The 21524-nt window shown below is 42.7% G+C and overlaps 8 protein-coding genes across 9 annotated transcripts; 7 read left to right on the top strand and 1 right to left on the bottom strand.

The window, feature by feature from the left end:
• The first annotated feature begins 2143 nt into the window (after positions 1-2143).
• LOC6609725 (putative protein TPRXL) lies at positions 2144-3322 on the top strand. The gene is made up of 2 exons (XM_032714920.1): positions 2144-2562; positions 2657-3322. Exons 1-2 carry the CDS (start codon positions 2185-2187, stop codon positions 3203-3205), a joined length of 927 nt encoding a protein of 308 aa, XP_032570811.1. The 5' UTR covers positions 2144-2184; the 3' UTR covers positions 3206-3322.
• Positions 3323-5174: 1852 nt separating this feature from the next.
• Positions 5175-6648, top strand: LOC6609724 (suppressor protein SRP40). Its single transcript, XM_002034345.2, has 2 exons — positions 5175-5627; positions 5868-6648. The coding sequence occupies exons 1-2, from the start codon at positions 5250-5252 to the stop codon at positions 6588-6590; spliced, it is 1101 nt and encodes a 366-aa protein (XP_002034381.1). The 5' UTR covers positions 5175-5249; the 3' UTR covers positions 6591-6648.
• A 485-nt stretch (positions 6649-7133) lies between these two features.
• LOC6609723 (mucin-2) lies at positions 7134-9113 on the top strand. Its single transcript, XM_002034344.2, has 2 exons — positions 7134-7571; positions 7854-9113. The coding sequence occupies exons 1-2, from the start codon at positions 7182-7184 to the stop codon at positions 9027-9029; spliced, it is 1566 nt and encodes a 521-aa protein (XP_002034380.2). The 5' UTR covers positions 7134-7181; the 3' UTR covers positions 9030-9113.
• Positions 9114-9434: 321 nt separating this feature from the next.
• Positions 9435-10499, top strand: LOC6609722. Of its 2 annotated transcripts, none has more exons than XM_032714921.1 (2): positions 9435-10020; positions 10089-10161. In XM_032714921.1, exons 1-2 carry the CDS (start codon positions 9643-9645, stop codon positions 10092-10094), a joined length of 384 nt encoding a protein of 127 aa, XP_032570812.1. In that variant the 5' UTR covers positions 9435-9642; the 3' UTR covers positions 10095-10161. The 2 variants fall into 2 exon arrangements, with proteins under 2 accessions (XP_032570812.1, XP_002034379.1); XM_002034343.2 differs by having other exon boundaries at positions 9438-10020; positions 10078-10499.
• Positions 10328-11218, bottom strand: LOC6609721. The gene is made up of 3 exons (XM_002034342.2): positions 11125-11218; positions 10748-11071; positions 10328-10695 (listed from the first exon to the last, which is right to left on the bottom strand). The coding sequence occupies exons 1-3, from the start codon at positions 11173-11175 to the stop codon at positions 10501-10503; spliced, it is 570 nt and encodes a 189-aa protein (XP_002034378.1). The 5' UTR covers positions 11176-11218; the 3' UTR covers positions 10328-10500.
• Positions 11219-11787: 569 nt separating this feature from the next.
• LOC6609720 (nuclear pore complex protein NUP62) lies at positions 11788-12780 on the top strand. The gene is made up of 3 exons (XM_002034341.2): positions 11788-11897; positions 11962-12288; positions 12349-12780. Exons 1-3 carry the CDS (start codon positions 11847-11849, stop codon positions 12730-12732), a joined length of 762 nt encoding a protein of 253 aa, XP_002034377.1. The 5' UTR covers positions 11788-11846; the 3' UTR covers positions 12733-12780.
• A 964-nt stretch (positions 12781-13744) lies between these two features.
• LOC6609719 lies at positions 13745-14742 on the top strand. The gene is made up of 3 exons (XM_002034340.2): positions 13745-13851; positions 13907-14227; positions 14291-14742. The coding sequence occupies exons 1-3, from the start codon at positions 13801-13803 to the stop codon at positions 14555-14557; spliced, it is 639 nt and encodes a 212-aa protein (XP_002034376.1). The 5' UTR covers positions 13745-13800; the 3' UTR covers positions 14558-14742.
• A 415-nt stretch (positions 14743-15157) lies between these two features.
• On the top strand, positions 15158-15783 carry LOC6609718. Its single transcript, XM_002034339.2, has 2 exons — positions 15158-15303; positions 15396-15783. Exons 1-2 carry the CDS (start codon positions 15229-15231, stop codon positions 15702-15704), a joined length of 384 nt encoding a protein of 127 aa, XP_002034375.1. The 5' UTR covers positions 15158-15228; the 3' UTR covers positions 15705-15783.
• The last annotated feature ends 5741 nt before the right edge of the window (positions 15784-21524 follow it).

Raw genomic sequence — 21524 nt, 5'->3', positions numbered from 1 at the left:
GTGGGAGTTATAAATTAAATTATAGGTAATACGCCAGGTGATTTTTCTTTGGGGTGACTCAAGTGCAAGGCAGACGAGTGAGTTACCAACCAACCAACCAACCAGCCGGCTGACAGGAAGCAGACGCGGAGTGGCATTGGAAATTGTTTTACTACGGGGCTATTTACAAAACAATTACACTTATTTGTGCGCCATTTAACAGCTCGTCCCTCCACTGACAATCCATCAGCGGCTGTTTCTCCCCATTCAACGAAACTCTGAGGAACTGAAGGGAACCGAAAGCCGGCTGACGCTACTCGACTTCATTTCGTCCTGACAGCTCTGAGTGGAAATGAACCCTCGGGCCAGTCGATCCACAGGGCGAAAAATATTACGACTACCATTTGGGCACTTTCCTAAGGCCAATTGAACTGCCCTGTAATCAATTTTTGGTTTTGGTAATTTACCAGTAACTTATATTAAATATTACTTCTTCATATAGGTAGTAGTATCTACCTTGATTCAACTCTTTTCTTCTGAAGTCCTAATACTTCAATACTTATTAAAGCATACAACATTTTTTCCAGTGTTCCTATTTCCGTTGCAGAACAGTTGCTCCAAAAGGACTGCTTAGTATGCAGCTCAGCAAGGAGAAGAGCCAGCGACAGCTGACGAACTGCATACCTGCAATGGCAGGTAAATAAAATTAATCATACGCCCCGTGGCACGTTAGTGTTCAACTTAAAAAATTTGGCCAATTCAATTATTAACTTCGTTGTGAAAAAATTTAAGACTTCATAAACTGTAATTATCTATTTATATTGCAAATATTCATTACGAATTTTGTTATTCGGTAAACAATGAATTGTATCTTTAGAAATGAGGCAATATTCAATTATTTTGTGCATTATTCATAATCTCAAGAGCAAATACAATTGGTCAATCCTGTGTGGCAAAGGAATTAAAAAACCATATCAATCGAATTCTTGGAACGGTCATAGCCAGCTAAATTAAAAGTCGTAGGAATTTCACCCGTTGCTGTTTCCCAACCACACACACTCCAAACCAGACAGTGGAGCTGTGGGATGATAAGAGGCATGGTGCTCGAAATGATTAATGTGGCACAAATAAATTAATTGACATTTAATAATAGTAAATAAAATCGGTGTCAACAAGATACCCGTTGAGATAAAGAATGCTCAAGTAAAGATTAAAATATATCTCGTTTTATGAACTTGGTAATTTAGTTAAAAATTGGTAATAACTCATGGGTTGGGTGCCATCACAACCTTACTAATGAGTAGCGAAAACCCAAATGGCGATGGACAAAAAAAAAAATAAAATATTTCGAACTTTTGGGAATTTAAACGTCAAGTTTGTATAATCCGATAAACATTTTGTTTGTTTATGCCATTCACGTGATATGTGATCGTTCGCTTCATCAATTTACTTAATTTTATCCTGACATATTTAATTTTCAGTATTAGCAGTATTACCAGTATTATTTTATTTTGGATATTAAATTATTAAATTGTTTTGGATAGTAATATTAAAAATAAAATAAAATAATTTTTTATTACTATTATTTATTAAGTATTGGAAACTTTGATGCATAAATCAATCTTACTATATAAAAAGTTAAATAACGTAATTCCCAAGTCGTTATAAAATTAATTTTAGAAAAATAAAGTCAATAAATTTAGATGAAGAAAAAATTCTACAATTTTGATGCCTTATTTTCTTGGGAGTTCCCTTCTTACTTTTCACGGACCAAATCTGTCGCCTTTTAGACTTAGTCATTCCCAATCAAGGTGCTTTTTGATGGTTATAATCTCGGTTATGGAAACCCGACTGCGGCAAGTGCCGAATAATAATGATATCAGAGGAATTTTCGCATTAAAAACTCGTATATTATTAGATTTACATTCATTCCTCGAATCAATGACCGATTTAAAATGGAACGTCTTAAAACAGATACCCACAGCCATTTTGTCGACGTCTGATTGTTTACAGATTCTTCAAGGAAATGAAAGTAGCCCAAGTTCGGTGCGTAGGGTGATTGCCGTACTGATACGTCTTATCTGCATCAAGATAGGAGAAAAGCCCCAGCGATCGCTAAGTCTGTGGCACCCACAGACTTGGCATAAATACTTTGGCCAGTAGCCAGTTAGAAGCAAGTTTCAAACGAACCTCACAACGAGCAACATGCAGTCACATCTCGTCGCTATCCTGCTGGCCACCGTTGCCATCGGCTCCTGCATCGCGAATCCCAACCTCATCTCTGGTCCTTCGCGAATTCTTGAGATAATGAGCGCCACCAGTGAAGTACAGCGTAATAACCCACAACTGTCCAAAGAATGTTTCGACTACTATTATGACCTATTCGAAACCGAATATGCGGAATATGTGGATGAGTACAATCTGTGCCTCGATAAGTTTGATGGCGGTTATGAACAGGTCCTAGAACAGTACAATCCCGTTGTCTGGGACCTCAGCAACTCCACCTTCGAGTCCTGCATGTTCCTGTTGGACTGCGATAAGCAGAATAACAGCGAAAATGCCCTGTCCTGCTACTCCACTGAGGTAAGTTATTAGTGTTTTGATTTTTTACAATTATCTCTTATTTTCTAAATCTCTTATTTTCTAAAATTAACAAAATATTCAAATTAATTTTCAGGGTCCGAAAAATTCCAAACAGTTGTCCAGTGTGGCATCCAATGCTTCGGTCTCGGTCGTTACACTGCGTCAGGAGGTCGAGACACTGGTGTTCACCCGTGACCAATGCCGCTCAGCATCGTCCAGAAGCTATGAGATCCGCTCCAGCGAGTCCTCCGAAGATCTTCAGAAGTGCCTGAACGGTGAGATTCCTGTGCCGGAGAGAAGCACCACCGCAAGCAGCAGCAGCACCAGCACCACCGCCGCCACCCCCACTGTTACCACCACCGGATCTGCTTCTACCACCACCCCATCTCCTTCTACCACCACCCCATCTCCTTCTACCACCACCCCATCTCCTTCTACCACCACCCCATCTCCTTCTACCACCACCCCATCTCCTTCTACCACCACCCCATCTCCTTCCACCGCCAGCTCATCCGCACCGATTTCCTCAACAACGAGTTCTCCATCGACAGTAGCGCATTTTAGTCCCGTTGAAAAGAGCAGTGGCAACAGCCGGCACCGATTCCCAAGAAGACTAGAACATATTTTCAAACATATTGTTTAAGAGTTGAGCAATATAAGGGTCAATACCAATAAACTAAACAGGAACATTGCATAACGACAATATTAATATTGAGCAATTAATAAAGTGGGCTTTAACATAGCTAAAGTTTAATGAAAAGTTTGTGGCATATCTTACAATTAAAATGAGATTTTAAAACTATACTCCTAACTTACAACTATATTTTAAATGGGTTGATACTAAACGCCAGTTTAAATCGCCATTTTAAATTCCAAGCTAGAATAATTTATTTGCCAAGAATACTCTTATCTTCGTCTGAATGGCTTTTACCGGTTTTCAGTAAACTTCGGATGCAATTGAAAAACAGGCCTAGGGCCTTTGAGAAATGGCAATGGCTTAAGGACTGGCTCCAATCTTCAAACCAAACAGATGGAATCAAGTGATGAAGTCAATCTGGGAACTCAAACGAGAAACTAAAACCCATTGCAACTTACTTAATTAACGGACCGATCTAGGTGGAAAACCGAGTAGGAAACCAACCTGATGCGATGCAAATAAAACTTTTTGCATTTGCCATCAGTCCAAGTTTATCAAAGATCCGCAGGACACGGGCTTTGAAGGGGGTCGTTGGCGGGGGATGGAAGGACAAACATGTAAATCAGCCTGGGAAATCTTTACCCCGGGCAGGACAAACAAAATGGGCGAGGAAAAAGGAAATCTAGGACGGGACACTTTAAGGTAGCGGTAACAGTTAAATAAACATCAGAGCCATTTTCCTAGCGGTGTTTTTTATTCAATTTTAATTGCATGTGGTGTTATTATTTGTGCAGCTGCCGGCGGCGGCCTTGTTGTCACTGCAATTAAAACAAATTAGAAGCGCTGTGCAAAGGGGAGATTTCACTTTGCCAAAATAAAGCCAATAACTTGGCAAGTCCCAGTATCCTGGGAGGTATCCTTGGCTTCCTTGCAGCCTGCCTACTGGTTGGTTGGCATTGCGATACCCGAAACACACACACACTCAAAGAAGAACACGCAATTAAGATATGCAAATTAGAAGTTGTCCTTGCTACGGCAGCTCCTGTATTCCTGATGGCATCTTCACTCCACTGGGCTCTGATAATTATGCAGAGGTATGCAATGAAGACGGCTTTAATCTTGGCCAACCATCTCGACTATAGATTTTTATTTTGGACAACAATAACGGGTCAAGTGAGTCATTCAACTTTTTCAAATGTAATTATTGTGTTGCTTGTAAGTGACCGACAAGCGATTTTGATAAGCTTGAAGTGTATATTGTTCGGTCATTAGTCATAGTAATTATACCAAAATCAAGTAATATATAGGCTCAGAAATTAATTGATAACGATTGGGAAATCCTAAAAGCCGCTTTCTATATTTGTAACTTCCCAGTTCGTTACACTCAGCCCTAGCTACTTGTTTACTACTTGTTTACTTTTAGCCAAGTCGAAGGACTTGTCGCAATTACTTATTTTCACCAATAACATTTAATGATATGATTGTTTCGGGCTATCTCCGATACCTTCAAGTGGTTTGTGAATATTCCAAGAATCGAACTGCATGACAGACATATAGACTACACGTGTATCCTCGCACTATAAACACTCGAACTAGATTAGATCATTTAGGCCTTAAATTCTTAGCTATTTGCTTCCTATTTTTTTTTTAGCAAACTCGGCAAATTGCGTATGAAGATCAATTCTGGGAAGTATAGACTTCGATCGAATGCTGATCTAGGTGAATAAAAATTTTGGGAGCGGGGTGAAGGAAACCCTTGAACTGGATTTGCCGGGTGGGACCCAATAATGTGATGGTTATAAAACCGATAAGACTGATAACTACGGCCCGGTTTTTGAGATAGCTCGAGTGATAGACTAAAGCTGTCCAATAACATGGCAATAACATGCGGTTTTTAATGGAAACCAAGGCAGGAATATTATTTTATGGACCACTCAATCGCGACGCCTATAAATACTGCAGGTGCTAGGTGGGATCCAATAAGTACGATTCGATCGCTGGAACAGCTTAAACGCGAACTGTAATAGAACAAGTGTTGGCTCTTTATAAAATGCTAGTCAAGTTGTGCACTATCCTTTTGGCCATTGGCCTAAGTCAGGCCGTGGCGTATCCGCCCCTGCAACTTAATAATCCGCACCAGAACCTGGTGCAGTTCCTGATACAATCACGTGATCTCGGCAACGATGAATCACATACCTTTGATTGCATGAATTATTATCTTCCCCTGCTTAACGAAGTTGTGGAGACCTACAGGGCTGATGTAAACGCGTGTGTGAATAAAGCTATTGAAGAGGTGGCACAGATCAACGACAACACCAAGGAAGAACGAAATGACATTGATAACTCCGCCAAGACTTCCTGCAATGCCCTTACCGCATGTAGTGCAATAGAATCTGCCATAGATTACTTCAGCTGCTACAGTGAAGCCGTAAGTTGACTTTTGATAAGTTGACTCCCAAATTGATAATTACAAATTATTTTCGCGTCGAACAAAAAATTATTAGTCAAACACGTGATTATATAATCTAATTAAATTGTTAACTTTAAATAGTGATTACCAAATCCCACAGTAACTAAACTTTTACTTTGCCAGAAACATGATTTTTAGGCTAAATACATATTCTAAATTTAGTTGGTGCTTGATTAAATTAACTATTCTACATTTCAGGGTGCCAACAATACCAAAACCATGTTCACCATCTCCGCTAACGCTTCGGAGCTGCTAGCTGCTGTGCAGGAGGAAGTGCGTCTCATCAAGGTGAAGGAAGAGGTGTGCACCAACAAGACCCAGAGGGCCTATGGAGAAGCATACGGCCAGCTCTACGCGGATTTGGGTGATTGCATTGCTGGCGCTCCAATTCCATCGGAATCCACAAGCACCCAGGCCTCTTCTACGGATTCCTCGACTGATTCGAGCTCCGCTTCCACCGAATCCTCTACTGATTCGTCCTCCGCTTCCACCGATTCCTCGACTGATTCCTCATCCGCTTCCACCGAATCCTCTACTGATTCGTCCTCCGTTTCCACCGAATCTTCTACCGATTCCTCGACTGATTCGTCATCCGCTTCCACCGAATCCTCTACTGATTCGTCCTCCGCTTCCACCGAATCTTCTACCGATTCGTCCTCCGTCTCCACTGAATCCTCCACGGATTCCTCGACTGATTCTTCCTCCGTGTCAACCGAATCCTCCACTGATTCGTCGACAGACTCCTCCTCCGCTTCCACCGAATCCTCTACTGATTCCTCATCTGTTTCCACGGAATCCACAACAAGTAGTGGTGAAAAGGAAGCGCCGCCTGAGGAGGACTTGAAATCCCTCTCCTCTCAGAACAGCAATGACCTCCAGAAGATTCTAAAGAATCTACGGGCTTGGTTCAAAAATCACTAAGCGATCTTGTTAATTTTAAATAACAGTATAAACGAATAAAACTTAAATAAATATTAAATATATACTTAATTTATTCGAAAATAAAAAGAACAAGTGTTTTTCCATAGGGTAAATAAAAATTTAACTTCATATAAGCGAATACAGAATAAAAAACTTGAAGAAAAGAACCGTGTGATTCATTGTGTAACCCACTTATCAAGCTATCAGGCTATAGTCCTCGTTGAGGCGCCAAAGTACAGTGTTACCCACCACTTGACTAACCAAACTCTGGCAAATCAATTATAAACGGTCAGCCGATAAGCTACCAACTATACTAGCCATTACCAATGCCAGATAGCAAGGCTATTTATGGATGTTTGGGTCATAGAAAAACTTATTAAAAATTAAATCGGAAGGAATCATGGCCGATTTTAAGAACACGATAGCAACTTAATTAGCTTTTAATCAGCATGATTAAAGATTTCTCGATGACAGTTTCAACTACCGAAAATTATGATAGAAGAGAGCTATAAAAATATGAACCAAAAGCCAGTAGCATTCAGTACGTATTTGAGATCCGTTAAGTCGGTTAGTTAAGTGGGCATACTAAAAATGATGTTCGCTGTTGCCCTGTGCCTGCTATTGGCCACCAGTGGCTTTGCCCTGGTTCCGAAACATCCCGCCGACCTAGTCTCCATGTTGGCTCGCCAACAGTTCGCCGTTCGCACTTTAATGGGCGCTCCGGAGGTACGGGATGAATCGAACCTGGTCAATGACTGCTTCACCCACTACATGGAGGACCAGACCAACGTGATCATGAGGTACAACCTACAGTACACCGGATGTCTGAGGACCGCACAAACTGGTCGGGATGAGCTCACTAAGGAGAGCGCCTCGGAGCGCGAAGCCCTTCTGGATCGCACCAACCAAATGTGCTCCAGTCTGACCCAGTGCGATACCCTTGTTGATGGCCTGCATTTCTTCGATTGCTACCGCAATGCCGTAAGAATAATAAGTCACTAATTTAATTCACTCGAGATCTTTAAAAGATGATCTACCCCTTCAAGCACTAACGATTATAATGAATAGCTCTTTAAAATGATATTTGCCAACACACTGGTCTAGATTTTCATTCGTATGGTTTATTGCTCGATTAGAGCGCATTAAAAAAACGTGCCATTGTCATAAATTCATTCGTATTATCAGACGAGAGCTTAAGTGCTTTATAAAGACTGAGAGTCTATCATTAAGGAAATATAAATAGTAACATGCAATATCTTTTAGTCCTCCGACAGCTACAAGGTTATGTTCACCCTGAACAGTGACTCCAGCCTGGACTTCAATCGCATCAGTGCCAAGTACCAAGTGATCGAGACCGATCTTACCGACTGTGTGGATTCAGCTCGCTTGGATTACGCCCACGACATGGACGCGTGCGACGAGAATCTGACGATGTGCTTAAAGGGAGGCGAGACTTCCCCCCAACCGACTGTTTCCACTACTCCTGTGGTTCCATCGACTACTACGACTACTGAAGCTCCAGTGTCCACTACTCCTGAAGCTCCATCGACTACTACGACTACTGAAGCTCCAGTGTCCACTACTCCTGTAGCTCCATCGACAACTACGACTACTGAAGCTCCAGTGTCCACTACTCCTGAAGCTCCATCGACTACTACGACTACTGAAGCTCCAGTGTCCACTACTCCTGTAGCTCCATCGACAACTACGACTACTGAAGCTCCAGTGTCCACTACTCCTGTAGCTCCATCGACTACTGAAGCTCCAGTGTCCACTACTCCTGTAGCTCCATCGACTATTACGACTACTGAAGCTCCAGTGTCCACTACTCCTGTTGCTCCATCGACTACTGAAGCTCCAGTGTCCACTACTCCTGTAGCTCCATCGACTATTACGACTACTGAAGCTCCAGTGTCCACTACTCCTGTAGCTCCATCAACTACTACGACTACTGACGCTCCAGTCTCCACTACTCCTGTTGCTCCATCGACTACTGAAGCTCCAGTGTCCACTACTCCTGTAGCTCCATCGACTATTACGACTACTGAAGCTCCAGTGTCCACTACTCCTGTAGCTCCATCGACTACTACGACTACTGAAGCTCCAGTGTCCACTACTCCTGTAGCTCCATCGTCTACTACGACTACTGAGGCTCCAGTGTCCACTACTCCTGTAGCTCCATCGACTACTACGACTACTGACGCTCCAGTGTCCACTACTCCTGTAGCTCCATCGACTACTACGACAACTGAAGCTCCAGTGTCCACTACTCCTGTAGCTCCATCGACTACTACGACTACTGAATCTCCAGTGTCCAGTACTCCAGAGAGCACTACCGAAGCCGCTTCCACTTCCGAGCGTTCACCTGAGGAAGATATCGACAGATCCTTGCGTCTCGGTCAGAGGAGATCTTGGAACCTGTTTAAGCGCTTCTTCTAATCTTGAGGAATTTTGAATTATTTATTGCATTCAATGGGAAAATGTAAAAACCCTAATAAATTTTCCTGCCGATAAAGCGTAGAATACTTTTGGATTCGATTTCAATTGTAAGCAGGGATTGTAAGCGCAGGATTTCTGCAAAAGGGGCTCAGAAAATATCAACAAATTGTTTTACTAGTAGATTAAAACTTTTATTAAATATATAGAAACTGTATGCATACTTTTTGTTTTGAATTCCAAATATATTCAATCAAGTGGGTTGCCTAGTGGATTAATCCTCTTGAGTGCGACGCTGGGAGTAATCTTATCTCTGATAGATGACGGAGTAATGAGCTTTATCTCGCCTGTCCAACCAAACAAGCGCCACATTATTGACTACTGGTGTTTGCCACTACTCTTAGATCAGAAAGCTGCGATCCACCGGACGACACTGACAATCATTGTGCACGTCTGAAGATAAGTGGTACACCTGAACCTCTCATAAATAACTGGCCTTCGGGCTGGTCAATAAAACCGAATGGGGTAGAAACGAGTTATTAGGAAATGATCAATTAGTCGCTCGGCACTTGAGCGTTTTCGTTGGTTCTTGAAGGCATTCGAGACCGGCGACCAAATGGAAGCACTACGTCGATTTTTAAGAACGGAGACCCGTTGTCGCCTCTACGGGATACATACCATAATATTGTTTGCCCTATTTTTGGGTTTCTCGGTGGCTGCTGAGGTACCGGATTTGCTCACCCCCGAACCGGATATCACGATAGACGAATGCCACGATGAGTTCACCATTGCCTGTGCCAACGCCTCGCTGGTCTTCTCCGATTCCTACGATCTGTGCGAACTGAATGCCAATGAGACCATCATCAATCTAGAGGTCGATGTGGAACTGGAGCGACTCCAAATCGAGTTGGGATCCAGTGCGGTGTGCGAAAATATGCAAATCTGCGACACATTGGTTGACGATCTGGAGTACTTTCAGTGCATCAATAAAAACGTAAGTTTTCGAACTAGTTCATTATGTTAAAGTCCAAAATTATACATTTGATTTTAGGGAATCCATAGCCTTGACATTCTGACCGAAATAAATTACAATGCCACGAGTGCTTATACACGACTACACGAGGATTATGATGCAGTGCATCGGGCGCTTTTGCTTTGCGGCCTCGATGCCCAGAAAAAGTACTTGGAGGACATAAGGCAGGCCCACAGAGAACTCACTCAATGTCGATCGGAAATCGATGAGCTTAACAACGAGTAGTCGTCGCTTATCTGTCACTATACAAACAAAATGATTAAGGGTGAATAAACACCATCATATAAGCTAAATCACTATAGTTTACCAGGAATTGATATTATTTGCTGATAAGAATATAACTTTTAGGATTTGTTGATTGCCTGATCCGTCTTCGATATATTAAGTCCATATAAGTTTTATTATACATGGAAGTACAATAAATATTTATTAATGTTCAATTCAATGTGTATCATTTAGCAGACACTGATCCAAGGATCGAAAGATTGTATCGGTTTCTTTCACATAATTTTGTTCGGTTTGATTTGTGCAGCGATAGTGCTCCATTTCGATTCTACTTAATTTCTTATTTAGTATTAAAGCCTGCTCGGTGGCATTAAATGAAATACTGTAGACATTCGCCAACTGTAGCTTAGCCTAATGGAAAACTAAGGTTAAAAAGGTCTCGAATCAACGGACAGCCACTCACCATTTTGGCAAAGCAGTTGAAAAAGTCCAGGGACTCCGTCAGGGCCAAACACTGATCAATGTATGATGAGATGTCCAGGGCAGCCTCTCGAATCTCCTCCTGAGCCCCAGTGACATCCGTTAGCAAGTACAGCCGCTCGGTAATGGTACTCTTTTGACATGCATTATATTCTTGCGACCAGGTAGCCCCTTCACTCTCCAGTTCCGGTAGGTAACGGGCAAAACACTTCTTGGTGTTGCCCAAACTCGAAACAGTTTCCCTTCCATCATCTAAGTAGGAGCACAATGAGTTGAGAGTTCGGGGAGGAGGCTCAGCAGCACAGGCCTAGAAATGTAGTTGGAATTATTGAAATATAACAATGGATATTACTTATTTACCCTAAGGGCTAGAAGCAGAATGATAGCAGTTTTCATGGCACTGGTGACCATAAAACACTGACGGAAATCGAAGCAAAATTTCCGCGTCAAGTTACTGAAAGTTGGTAATGTAATCTGACAGTGATGTATGGTTTGTTTATAGGCTTCTTATCGCTGGGGTTCGTCTGCAAATAAAGATCCAGTGGCTCCCAAACTTTGCATTTCGATGATGAGCAAAAAGTGTTGCATACTTTTAGCTAAAGGGAAAACTTTTCCGGCGAAAGTTGGTCTTTGCAATTAATTACGTCACTCGATAAACAGTAATGGGAAATGGTTCAATAGATTTTGCGCTGTATTAACCAATTGGTTACAGCAATCGATTCTGCGGATCGTAAACCCCTAAGCCCCCTAAATTACCTTTGATATGTTCAAAGAACCGCGAGTTAGGCCTTCCGGTGGTTCCTGGCCACCTTATCTTCCGACTATCAGCTTTTGACCCTGAATACACGTGTGTGGCATCGAATGGGAATGCACATGCAAAGCAATTTGTGGGTCTGGGCATTACGCATACGCATTAATGCTACCTAATTGATCGACGCTGGGTAGCAGGAAAATATTCACAAAAATATCATTTCGGGCAAACGGATCAATCATTCGCACCGCCGGACACGTATATAAAGGTTTTGTACCCCTTCCTTGGCAGCGACAGTAAAGATCGAGCCGTCAACAACACGACCGCCAACATGAAGCTTCTGTGCAGTGTGCTAATCCTCGCCAGCGTTCTGGCGGCCAACGTAACAAATAATTTGATATCAGCCACCATTCCGGCAATAACCCGTTTGGCTTTCTCCTGAGCAGGCCAAGCCCAATGTTCAGCTGCAGCTGCAGAGTGCCCTCGACCAGTATCTGGTGCATGCCCGCAATTTGGATACCACCGTTTCCGCGGATGTGACCACCCAGTGCTTCAACCTCTATCTGCCCATGCTGAATGAAGTGGCTGCCACCTTCTCCACTTCCTACCAGGCCTGCATCAGCACCGCCAATGCCGAGACCGCCAATCTGACCGCCGAGGCCGACAAGCAGCAGAAGATCTACAAGGCGGAGGTCACCAGCCTCTGCAGCGCCTTCACCGCCTGCAACAGTGACAACGACACCACCAACTTCTTCACATGCTACGCCAATGCGGTGAGTTGAAGCTAGAGGATCCTTTATAAGTAACTAAATGTAATCGTTTTATTACCTTAGGCCGAAAGTGATGTATCTGTGATCTACGGCATCGCCACCAATGCCGCCAGTTCGGCCAGCTCCCTGAGCATGGGCATTCAGGCCATCCAGGACACCGAGTACCAGTGCACCAACACCACGGAGAGCGACTACGTCCGGGATACCGCTGCCACTTACGATCTGTTGGACAGCTGCCTGAAGTACGGAGTGCCCACCACCTCCACGGCCGCCCCCTCCTCCTCCAGCCCCGTTGATAGCTCGAGCGGGGCTCCTGTCACTGATGGCACCACTGTTGTGGCATCGTCCACCACCGCTGCTGACACCACTGTGGCTGTGACCACCGCAGCACCCGGAACCGCTGCTCCGGCGACCACCGCCGCCCCCGGCACTTCGGCCTCTTCTTAAGTCACAACTTCAAGTAATCGCAAGCAATAAATGAGCATTTGAAAAAAAGATATAAAAGGTGTCCTTTAAACATTATTTAGGAACAGATAAAATTATTTTATATGTCGAAATCATTATGTAAATTTAAAGAAACTTAATTAAAATTATTTTTTAAAATTTGTATGTTACGAATGGAAAGCTTTTTGTGGGAATAACAACACATTAAATAGTTGGTAGCTCATTTGGTACCTATAAAAAGTCAAATGAACAAAATAATTCTACATAACTTGAAAAGCTTTTAAATAGTTGATTTACGAGCAAACACGTTTTTACATATTGCATGTAAAGTGGAAGGTGCATGTTAAGCCATCATAATACATCTTAAATATTTTATGCAACTTTATTTAATTTCTTAACATTATAGGATTTGAACACAACTGCTATCTTAATATAGATTGTAATGGCATATGTTGCATACTTTTTGTCGAAAAGCAAATGTTATTCAAAACAAGAAAGGAAGTCAGGTTAGGCAAACCGATGCTTATATACCCTTGCTGTGAATATATATTTAAAATACCAAGGCATTTACGATTGAAAACATTACTTTTTTATTATTTTTAATAAATTTTCTGACATGATCGTATGGTTTTGATGGCGTCACAATCTTCTGACTTAAATCAAAATACCCTCTGAAATTACATATAAAGTTTATATCTTCATTCAATATTTGAATATGACACATTGATAAGAATAGATTTCGCTAAGTTTTTGGGCTTTGTGACCCAATAGTTACAGCAATCAATTCCATGGATTGTAAACTCTTAAGCTGTTGAATTACCTTTGATAAGTTCAAAGAACAGGTGCATGTCGACTACCTTATATTGTTATCCGCACTTTGACTTGACTCATCGATTGGAGCCGTCTGGTCATACGCCCTAATGCTACCTAATTGATCGGAATTCACTTGCAACAAAAAAATCACACGAATTTCGAGTTAGTCAAACGGATCCATCATTTTACCGACCAGACGCGTATATAAAACATTTAGACCTGGTCTTCAGTAGCCCCAGTAAAGGAATAACCGTCAACATGAATATTCTGTGCACCGTGCTAATCATCGCCAGCGTTTTGGCGGCCAACGTAAGCAATACGTCACATCCGCTTGTTTAACGATAGTAACCACTTCCGTTTCCAGGCCAAGCCCAATACCCAGGTCCAGAGTGCCTTGGATCAGTATCTGGTGCATGCTCGCAACCTGGATACATTTGTTTCTGAGGATATGACCACGCAGTGCTTCAACCTATACATGCCCATGCTGAACCAAGTGGCTGCCACTTTCTCTAGTTCCTATCAGGACTGCATCACCACCGCCAATGCCCAGACCGCCAATCTGACCGCCCAGGCGGAGCAGCAGCAGAAGACCTATCAGTCCGACGTTTTAACACTCTGCAGTGCCTTTACCGCCTGCGACAACAACACTGATACCGCCAACTTCTTCAACTGCTACGTCAACGCTGTAAGAAAATCTACAATGAAATAGTGAAAGTATTGGAAAATTGAATTTTAAATATTCCTTAAGGCTGATAATGACGTCTCTGTGATCTACAACCTGGCCAGCAACGCTGCCAGTTCGGCCACCTCCTTGAGTTCGGGCATCCAAGCCATCCAGGCCACCGAGTACCAGTGCACCAACACAACGCAGAACAACTACGTCCGGGATACTGCTGCCACCTACGATCTGCTGGACAATTGCCTCAAGAATGGAGTGCCCACCACTACCGCCACATCCTCATCAGCTCCTCAAACTACCTCTACCACAGAAGGCGGTTTCTTCTTTGGCCTTTGAGTAGTTGGCATTCGAAACTTCAACATATTCTCCATGGTGATAAAACCTTGTATGGTTCAGTAAATATTTAAACCAAAACAAAGGAAAACAAATTAAATTATATTGCCAAATTCACAGTAGCTTGGTTTTACACTGCAAACATTGCTAATGAAATCTTAACATAATAAATTTTGGTTCAGATGTAATTGTAAAAACGAAGTGTTCAGTTAAATAAAGTAGCATTGGTTTCAGATGTTTAGTTAGTTTATAATGTGTACCCATTTTGAGTTAACCTATTGACTTAGGCAAATCCTAAACAGCTGTTGTATTTTTTATATTTTTTCCCAACGGAGTACAGATGTTCTTAGATGTACTTTCGTGTAGTATTCGGTTATTTCTGGCACAAGATTTAGGAACAGACTGATGAGTTGCCCACAAGCAGCATCAACGGAAAGTTTTTTACCTACACTTGGAGAATAGAAGCAGACAATCGCCAATTCGATTGGCGAGCGGGCATAAATATTCAATCGGAGTTGGCCTTATCGGCGATACATTCAATTATCTGTCCGGTTTGCGGCTGTTGGCGCTTTAAAGTGTGCCCACACACACTGGCTTGTGCTCAGTCGAATTTTGTTCTCGGACCATTAAACATTACCCATTCCGCATTCAGCATTCACCATTCAACATTCAACATGGAAGGCCAATGCGTGGCAGTCGTCGCATTTGCTGTTTTGCTCGCCGGATTGTGCGTGCTATCCGGTCTGAATGTAATGAAAATGAAATTGAAAATGGAAATGAAAATGAGACCGGGTTGGTGACAATCGAGTAACCGTAACCCCCTTTTCGTAATCTCCAACAGGCGGCACCCGTGGAATGCAATAATGGCGGTGGCATCCAGATCTCTGACGTTGGCTTCCAGAGCCAGACGCAAACCGGTCCCGGCTGCCAGACCCAGACCTCCGAGGATGGAACCCAGAGCCAAAGCCAGAGTCAGTCGGGCAATGGCTACCAATCGCAGACGCAGTGCAGCGGCTCATCCTGTGGTCAGTTCAACACCTTCCCGCCGCTATTCACCATTAAGCCGCTGGAGCCGTTGGCACCCATCACCTGGCAGCCCTGGGGGCAAATGAGGAACAACCAGGTGCAGCAGCAGATCAATCTTGGTTAAGTTTTTGAAAAAAAAGTATTCAGGTTAATAAAGGTTTTGAATTCCTAATTATTCAAAAAATATAACATTTCAAAACAAAGTTGTATGTTCAATTGAAAATTAATTGATACCATATAAGATGCACAGTGATTTAACGGCTTGTCATCAAAATTTAAAATTTTAATTAAAAATTGTATTTCATCAGTAGCAAGAACTTAAAATGCTGCAATTTGTTGGGTTAATCGCAATCTTAACGCAACACAAATACCCAAAAACATAAAACAGATTTCTCCAAAATCCAAAAGATTTTGATTCAAATTGATATTGATAATATTCATGGATAACAACAATAGAAAACACACGCTCAAAATGTTTTTGGCGTAATAAAAAAAGGAAAGCGAGCTTGAATTTAGATGCTCAGTCTGGCGCTTGTCTAGCTCAGCGAGATCTCGCAATCCAAAATGACTCATTCATTTGGTTTTTTATAGTCTGTGCTATTTGCATTTTTAGTCATGTGGGGTAGATTAGCAACGATTCGTTCGAGCATTGTGAGCGATTAGTTCACTCACTGATTGTTCTGCTGATGGGGCGTAAAGATTCTGACAATGAGCGTTTCTGATTTGAGCACGGCCAAAGATAATCGCCATAAAGTGTATAAATAATTTGCCTAACACTTAAAACTGACAGATTAAAACTAAATGATTAAAAAAATAAAAAACTTAAAAATTAAATTGGTACTGATCAAACGTTTATAAGTGTTTCATCTGAAGCAGTTTTATTTTCGTTCTAGAACTAAATATATATATATACATATAAAATATCTTCAAATTGATTGTACGTATCATAAAATGTTATCCACGATTTTCGAGAGTTTCCAGCTCAAACTTTTGCTTATCACTTAAGTCCCTGGGATTCCAGCCAGCACCAGAAAGGAAAAAATAATGATGAATGTTCGCGAAAGTCTCGTCTGTGGTTAATGCATTTTTTGTTTTCCTGTCACTTTTGCCGCTGTCGCTGCTGCAGATAAAACTTTTATAATGCGCCCAACTTTCCGGCAATGTGGCGGTGTACCATCACTTTTGGCAGGCACTGTGGCTCCTTCTTCTTCGGCGTTCGGCCTTCGGCGACGTGTGCAAGTAATTGTGGCAAAAGGCAGCACAATAATCAGCGGCAGAAGGATATCGTCAAGCGATGGCGGCGGCGGTGACGGTGCCGCCAGCTGGCTTTTAACTCATTTTCTGATTAAAATCTGTGCTATTAAGCGTGCCAGCTCGAATCGGACTAAACTTTTTTAATGGCCCCGACAATAGTTGCCGACGTCAGTGGGGCGGTGGGTTCGTTTCTGATCCTTCTGCAGTGCAGCCGCAAAAGGACGCGCGAAAATTGGCGCCTGCAACCAACGACGTTGGTCACGACAGGGTGCAGAATTCGGTGTAAAATTAAATTAAAACTGCCAAGGCAAAAGAGCTGCGGACTCGGTGTGCACAGCGAGAAATAACCCCATAACTTTATTCTATTTCATCATATCTTTACGGCAACTATCAGTGGAATTAAGTTTAACATACGATACTTGGGTAGTAACACACTGCGATAAGGCTATAAATACGAAAGAATTGTTTACTTAGTAAAAATCATATCAATTATTTCGATAAGCATGGCCTGGGCTAAGTTTAAATATTGCGTAGTGAATATTGTTTACTTGCTATAAAGGAAGGACACATAGATTTCTCAACATATTGCTAATTATTATTACAATTAACTTACCATCTTGTGCTGAACCAAAAAGTTATGATAAGTGCTAATTAAGTTCTGCACTTTTTCTCCGTGTGGCTAAAAAGCGAGCCGAAAGCTGTGAAAATATTTGCGAGTCTTCGAGAAGGAGAAGCAGCAGCAGATGGGCGTAAAACAGCAGGATGAGGACCAGGATCCTATGCAGGACTCTCAGCGCCAGCTGTCAGCGGCTGCCAGAGCAACGATGTCAATTAGTTTTTGAAGCGATGCTGACCTCTTTGGTCCCCTGATAACGCCATCCAATCCTTTCCAGCCGCCACCGCCTCCAACTTGGCCTTGGTTGTCCTTTGGCCGAGTCAAGTTGGCTTTAAGTTAATTGCATAAGATTTCACTTTGCATTTGCAATGCTGCTGCTACTGCTGATTTTGCTGCTGCTCGTGCTACTTCCGTTTCCGCTCGCTCCTTGCCATTTTTTAATCAAGTTAAAACTTATTCTTAAATGGAGTGGAGTCAGCGAAATATGCAAGCGCAATGCAAATATCACAAAGAGCCTCCATCTGTGGTTGCATCGATTGCAATGCTGTAGAAAGAAATATTTACGGCATATGGCATCCGGGGCCAAATTGGTTTTGCCATTCAAACGCCGTCGCCTCGTTAATGTATGCATGTTTTTAAATGCTTTCGTCACATTTAATTTGTGAGAAATTCACATGCCATCCTGCGGATTCTTTTTTTTTTTTGCAAATACGGAAAATGTTAATTAAAGTGGAAAGTGTGGGCAGATGAATTTAACTATCAATTCGATTTAAGATGTGCAAGGCAAGTTTCGCAGCACAGTGTTGTCGATTTGTTGAACATGGTGTTTAAGATAATTGGTTTTTCATTTAACTCTGTTCAACTGGTAATTGATATTAAGAGATATTATTAATTTGACTGTTTAATTGTATTTAATGAGCTTTAAGAAAATATGGCATAGTGTGGTTGTCTGTTAACGATACTAAATTTTAATCCAAGAGTATCGAGTACTAAAGCGTAATGAGTTGTCGACTTTGTGATGCGTGTTTTTGTTTACATAATATTTATGCGGCAGCTTTCGTTCTCACCTGCCTACCATATTTCATTTGTCATTCGGCTTGCCACTTTTTTTTTTCATTTTTTTATAAATTATCTTTGGCAACATCACAAACACACAGCCATCGAGAGCCCCTCAAAGCTGGAGCTATTTCGGGTGCTTTACACCTGCAAAGAGCCTTTGATTGATGATACAGGTAATTGATAAGGCGCCTCAAATACCTCGGGTGGCTTCTTTGCCCACCCCCAGCTAATTGGCTGCTTAGTAGGTGATGTTTAAAAATATTTTAGCGAAGCGTTCTCTCAGTACACCTTCCACATTTCGGGACGGGATGGGTCTTTGCCTAATTATGCACTCAAAGCTTAGTCAACGAGCTCGTTCCGAGATGGTTTGAGCTAATTAGGGCGTCCAACGTTAATTGCAATTTGCACTGGCACTGCCAAGGGAAAGGGCATTTTCCGAAAGTGGGTGGGGTGGGGGCAAACGGAGGGTGGAAAGGCTCGGGGAAAACCCAGTTTGCCGGTTACGAGATGTCGCTCAAGTTCTTCAGCTGTTGCCGTCGTTTTGGCGGCGTTGTCACGTTTTTGGTTGCTGCGATTCTCTATGACTTCATTTCTGGATGCCACAGATGTTGCACTTGCCATGCGATTTGCACTTACGTGTGAATGGGATGGAGAGAGTGGAGGAAAAGGGATGGATGATGAGCACTGAGAGCTTTGAAAAATGAAAAATTTGTTTTTAAATATTATTTACAATTTTGTAAGTCGTGCATAATTATTTCATTACTTGTTAATTTATTTTAAGATAAATTAAGCTCAAATTGTAAAATGCTATCGTATTATTAGATATATGATTTAGGTAGAAATTGGTTCTCTTTTTTTCGGTGCAGAAATAAAACCAGATAAGTGCCGATGTAACCGAATCTTGACTGGCTTTTCTGTCTGGGGCAGAGCCGAAAATTTTCTAATTTTCTACTGCAGTGATTTCGCATGCATAGAGAGTTGCATTGCCCGCCTCCTGATTTTCCCACTTTATTCGCATTTCCCGCTTGCCCGCATTTCCCACTCTCCCGCTTTTCCGCTCTCCGACTATTTTCCGGCTCCCTGGGGCGAGTTCCACTGATTTATGCGCATCAATAAGTTCCCTGAGTGCGATACTTATGCGAAATGTGCCGCAATGAGACGTGGACTTGCCCATGGCACGTTCGCCTGCAGTTGCTGTCCACCAACCCCACGATTTTCCGAGATTTCCACCTCCTGCTGCTTCTGTTCCAGCTGCTAAAATAATGATTTGCATTTCGATTTGGGGTTCGATTTCGATTCGGATTTGGCTGAGATATATGGGTGGGGGCGAAAGAGAATGATGGCTCAGCTTGGTCGCACGCTCTAATGAGAGTAACGTGCACAGAAAGAAATTCATCTAAGGTATAAATAGTACTTAGTCTATTTCCAATAAGGAAACAATTAAGTTGCTTACATAGTCATTGCTCTTTAATAGAACATTTAATTGTTTACGTGGCCGCATGGCAGATAATTTTCTGAAGATCTATGAATTATTGAACTTAATTTGGTATTGAAATGAGTGATTCCGACACTCACTTTTGTTGGGGTGTAGCTCCTATACCTAAACGGCTTATCGCTTTTGGGGGGCACAAGCCAACAGGCCAGTCAAATAATTCATTTTCGCCTCTTTGTTTGTTGGCCACGTTTACGGCCCTCGCTTATCTTAATGGGTCAAAGGTTATGACCAGCCTTGAGATGAGACAGTCCGTACTTCCGGCGACTGGACTGGAAACCACGAACCACAGTGCTGACCACCAACAGACATCCTTTGCATTCAAACGGCGCTCCACGGTGGGTCCAAAGACTTCGACCAGAGATTAGGCGTGCTTATAGTCAGATTTATGGATCGTCAGCGGGAAAACCTTTTAGCCCCGTCCAAACCGATTTGGCAACAAGCACACGATACACACAACGGCAACCGCAGAGCCAGCAAATTTTGGAGTTCCATAAGCGTCATTTAATTAATTCGAAAATTACGTTATTTTCGACTCCTGCCCACTCTTTACTCGAGCAGCCAGACTCCGGAGTCCTCAGTACGGAGTAGTCTCGAGTCCCGGATACACAAAGGCAAGAGGTCGGTCGGCTGGCTGGCAGGTTGGCTGGCTGGCTGGCATACTCAGCTCATTTGCTAAATCAAGCATGCGCCACTTAAATTTTCATTAGACTGTTTTCTCCGGCTTCCACCTCAGACATTCGCAGCAAAAAGAACCGCAGCAATGTGCGCACTTTGTCTTAATGATGTTAAAGTGAATTTAAACTTACGTGATTTTTACGTGAGCTGCAGTAATTGCCGTTGCAGTTGCAGCTGCACTCGCATGACTTTCAGAAAGGTGAATGAGCTCAGCGTCTTAGCAATTTCACTGAGGGCTCCCACTAAGTCATAATTCCGATACGGTCTCATCATTCAGCTGGTGCCAGAGATTTGGCACATGTGCTCACGTCTGGGCCATAAATATTGGTGCTAGCTGGCAGCTTGGCAATGGCATATTGGCAATGCCGGGTAGTGCCAGATCAAACCATAAATTTAACACATTTCAACATGTGCAAGCAGCAGGATGGATGGACGGACGGACGGTAGTGCAATTGCCCTCGGCCGCTCACATAGCACATCGCGTATACGTAACGTTGGCCCACGTGCGCAGCGCATCGCTGACCTCTGAACCGCTCTTGCACTGTGCCGTTGTCATATGCAAAGCCATGCTCCACAGCTGACGGTCTTGTTGCTGCGGCATTTAATTTGCCGAAACATCCAGCCACCCACCCACTTTTCACCTGCTGCCACGCTATTTAGCCAGTTAAACGCGGCCAGTTGGCCAAATCGAAGAGCCATTTGGTTTGCGTGTGTGCGTGTGCGAACCCAAAACCAAGGCCATTTTCATTGAGCACCCTCGGCGGTCTGTCAGCAGCTTTCGACTGTTCCGACTGCCAAGGAAATACGACCGGAACTTGTGCACTGCAAGGAAATTGGGTTGTCTA

Source organism: Drosophila sechellia, chromosome 2R (assembly GCF_004382195.2).
Source record: "Drosophila sechellia strain sech25 chromosome 2R, ASM438219v1, whole genome shotgun sequence".
In the NCBI taxonomy this organism is placed as follows: domain Eukaryota; kingdom Metazoa; phylum Arthropoda; class Insecta; order Diptera; family Drosophilidae; genus Drosophila; species Drosophila sechellia.
This window is presented reverse-complemented; position numbering and strand designations above follow the sequence as displayed.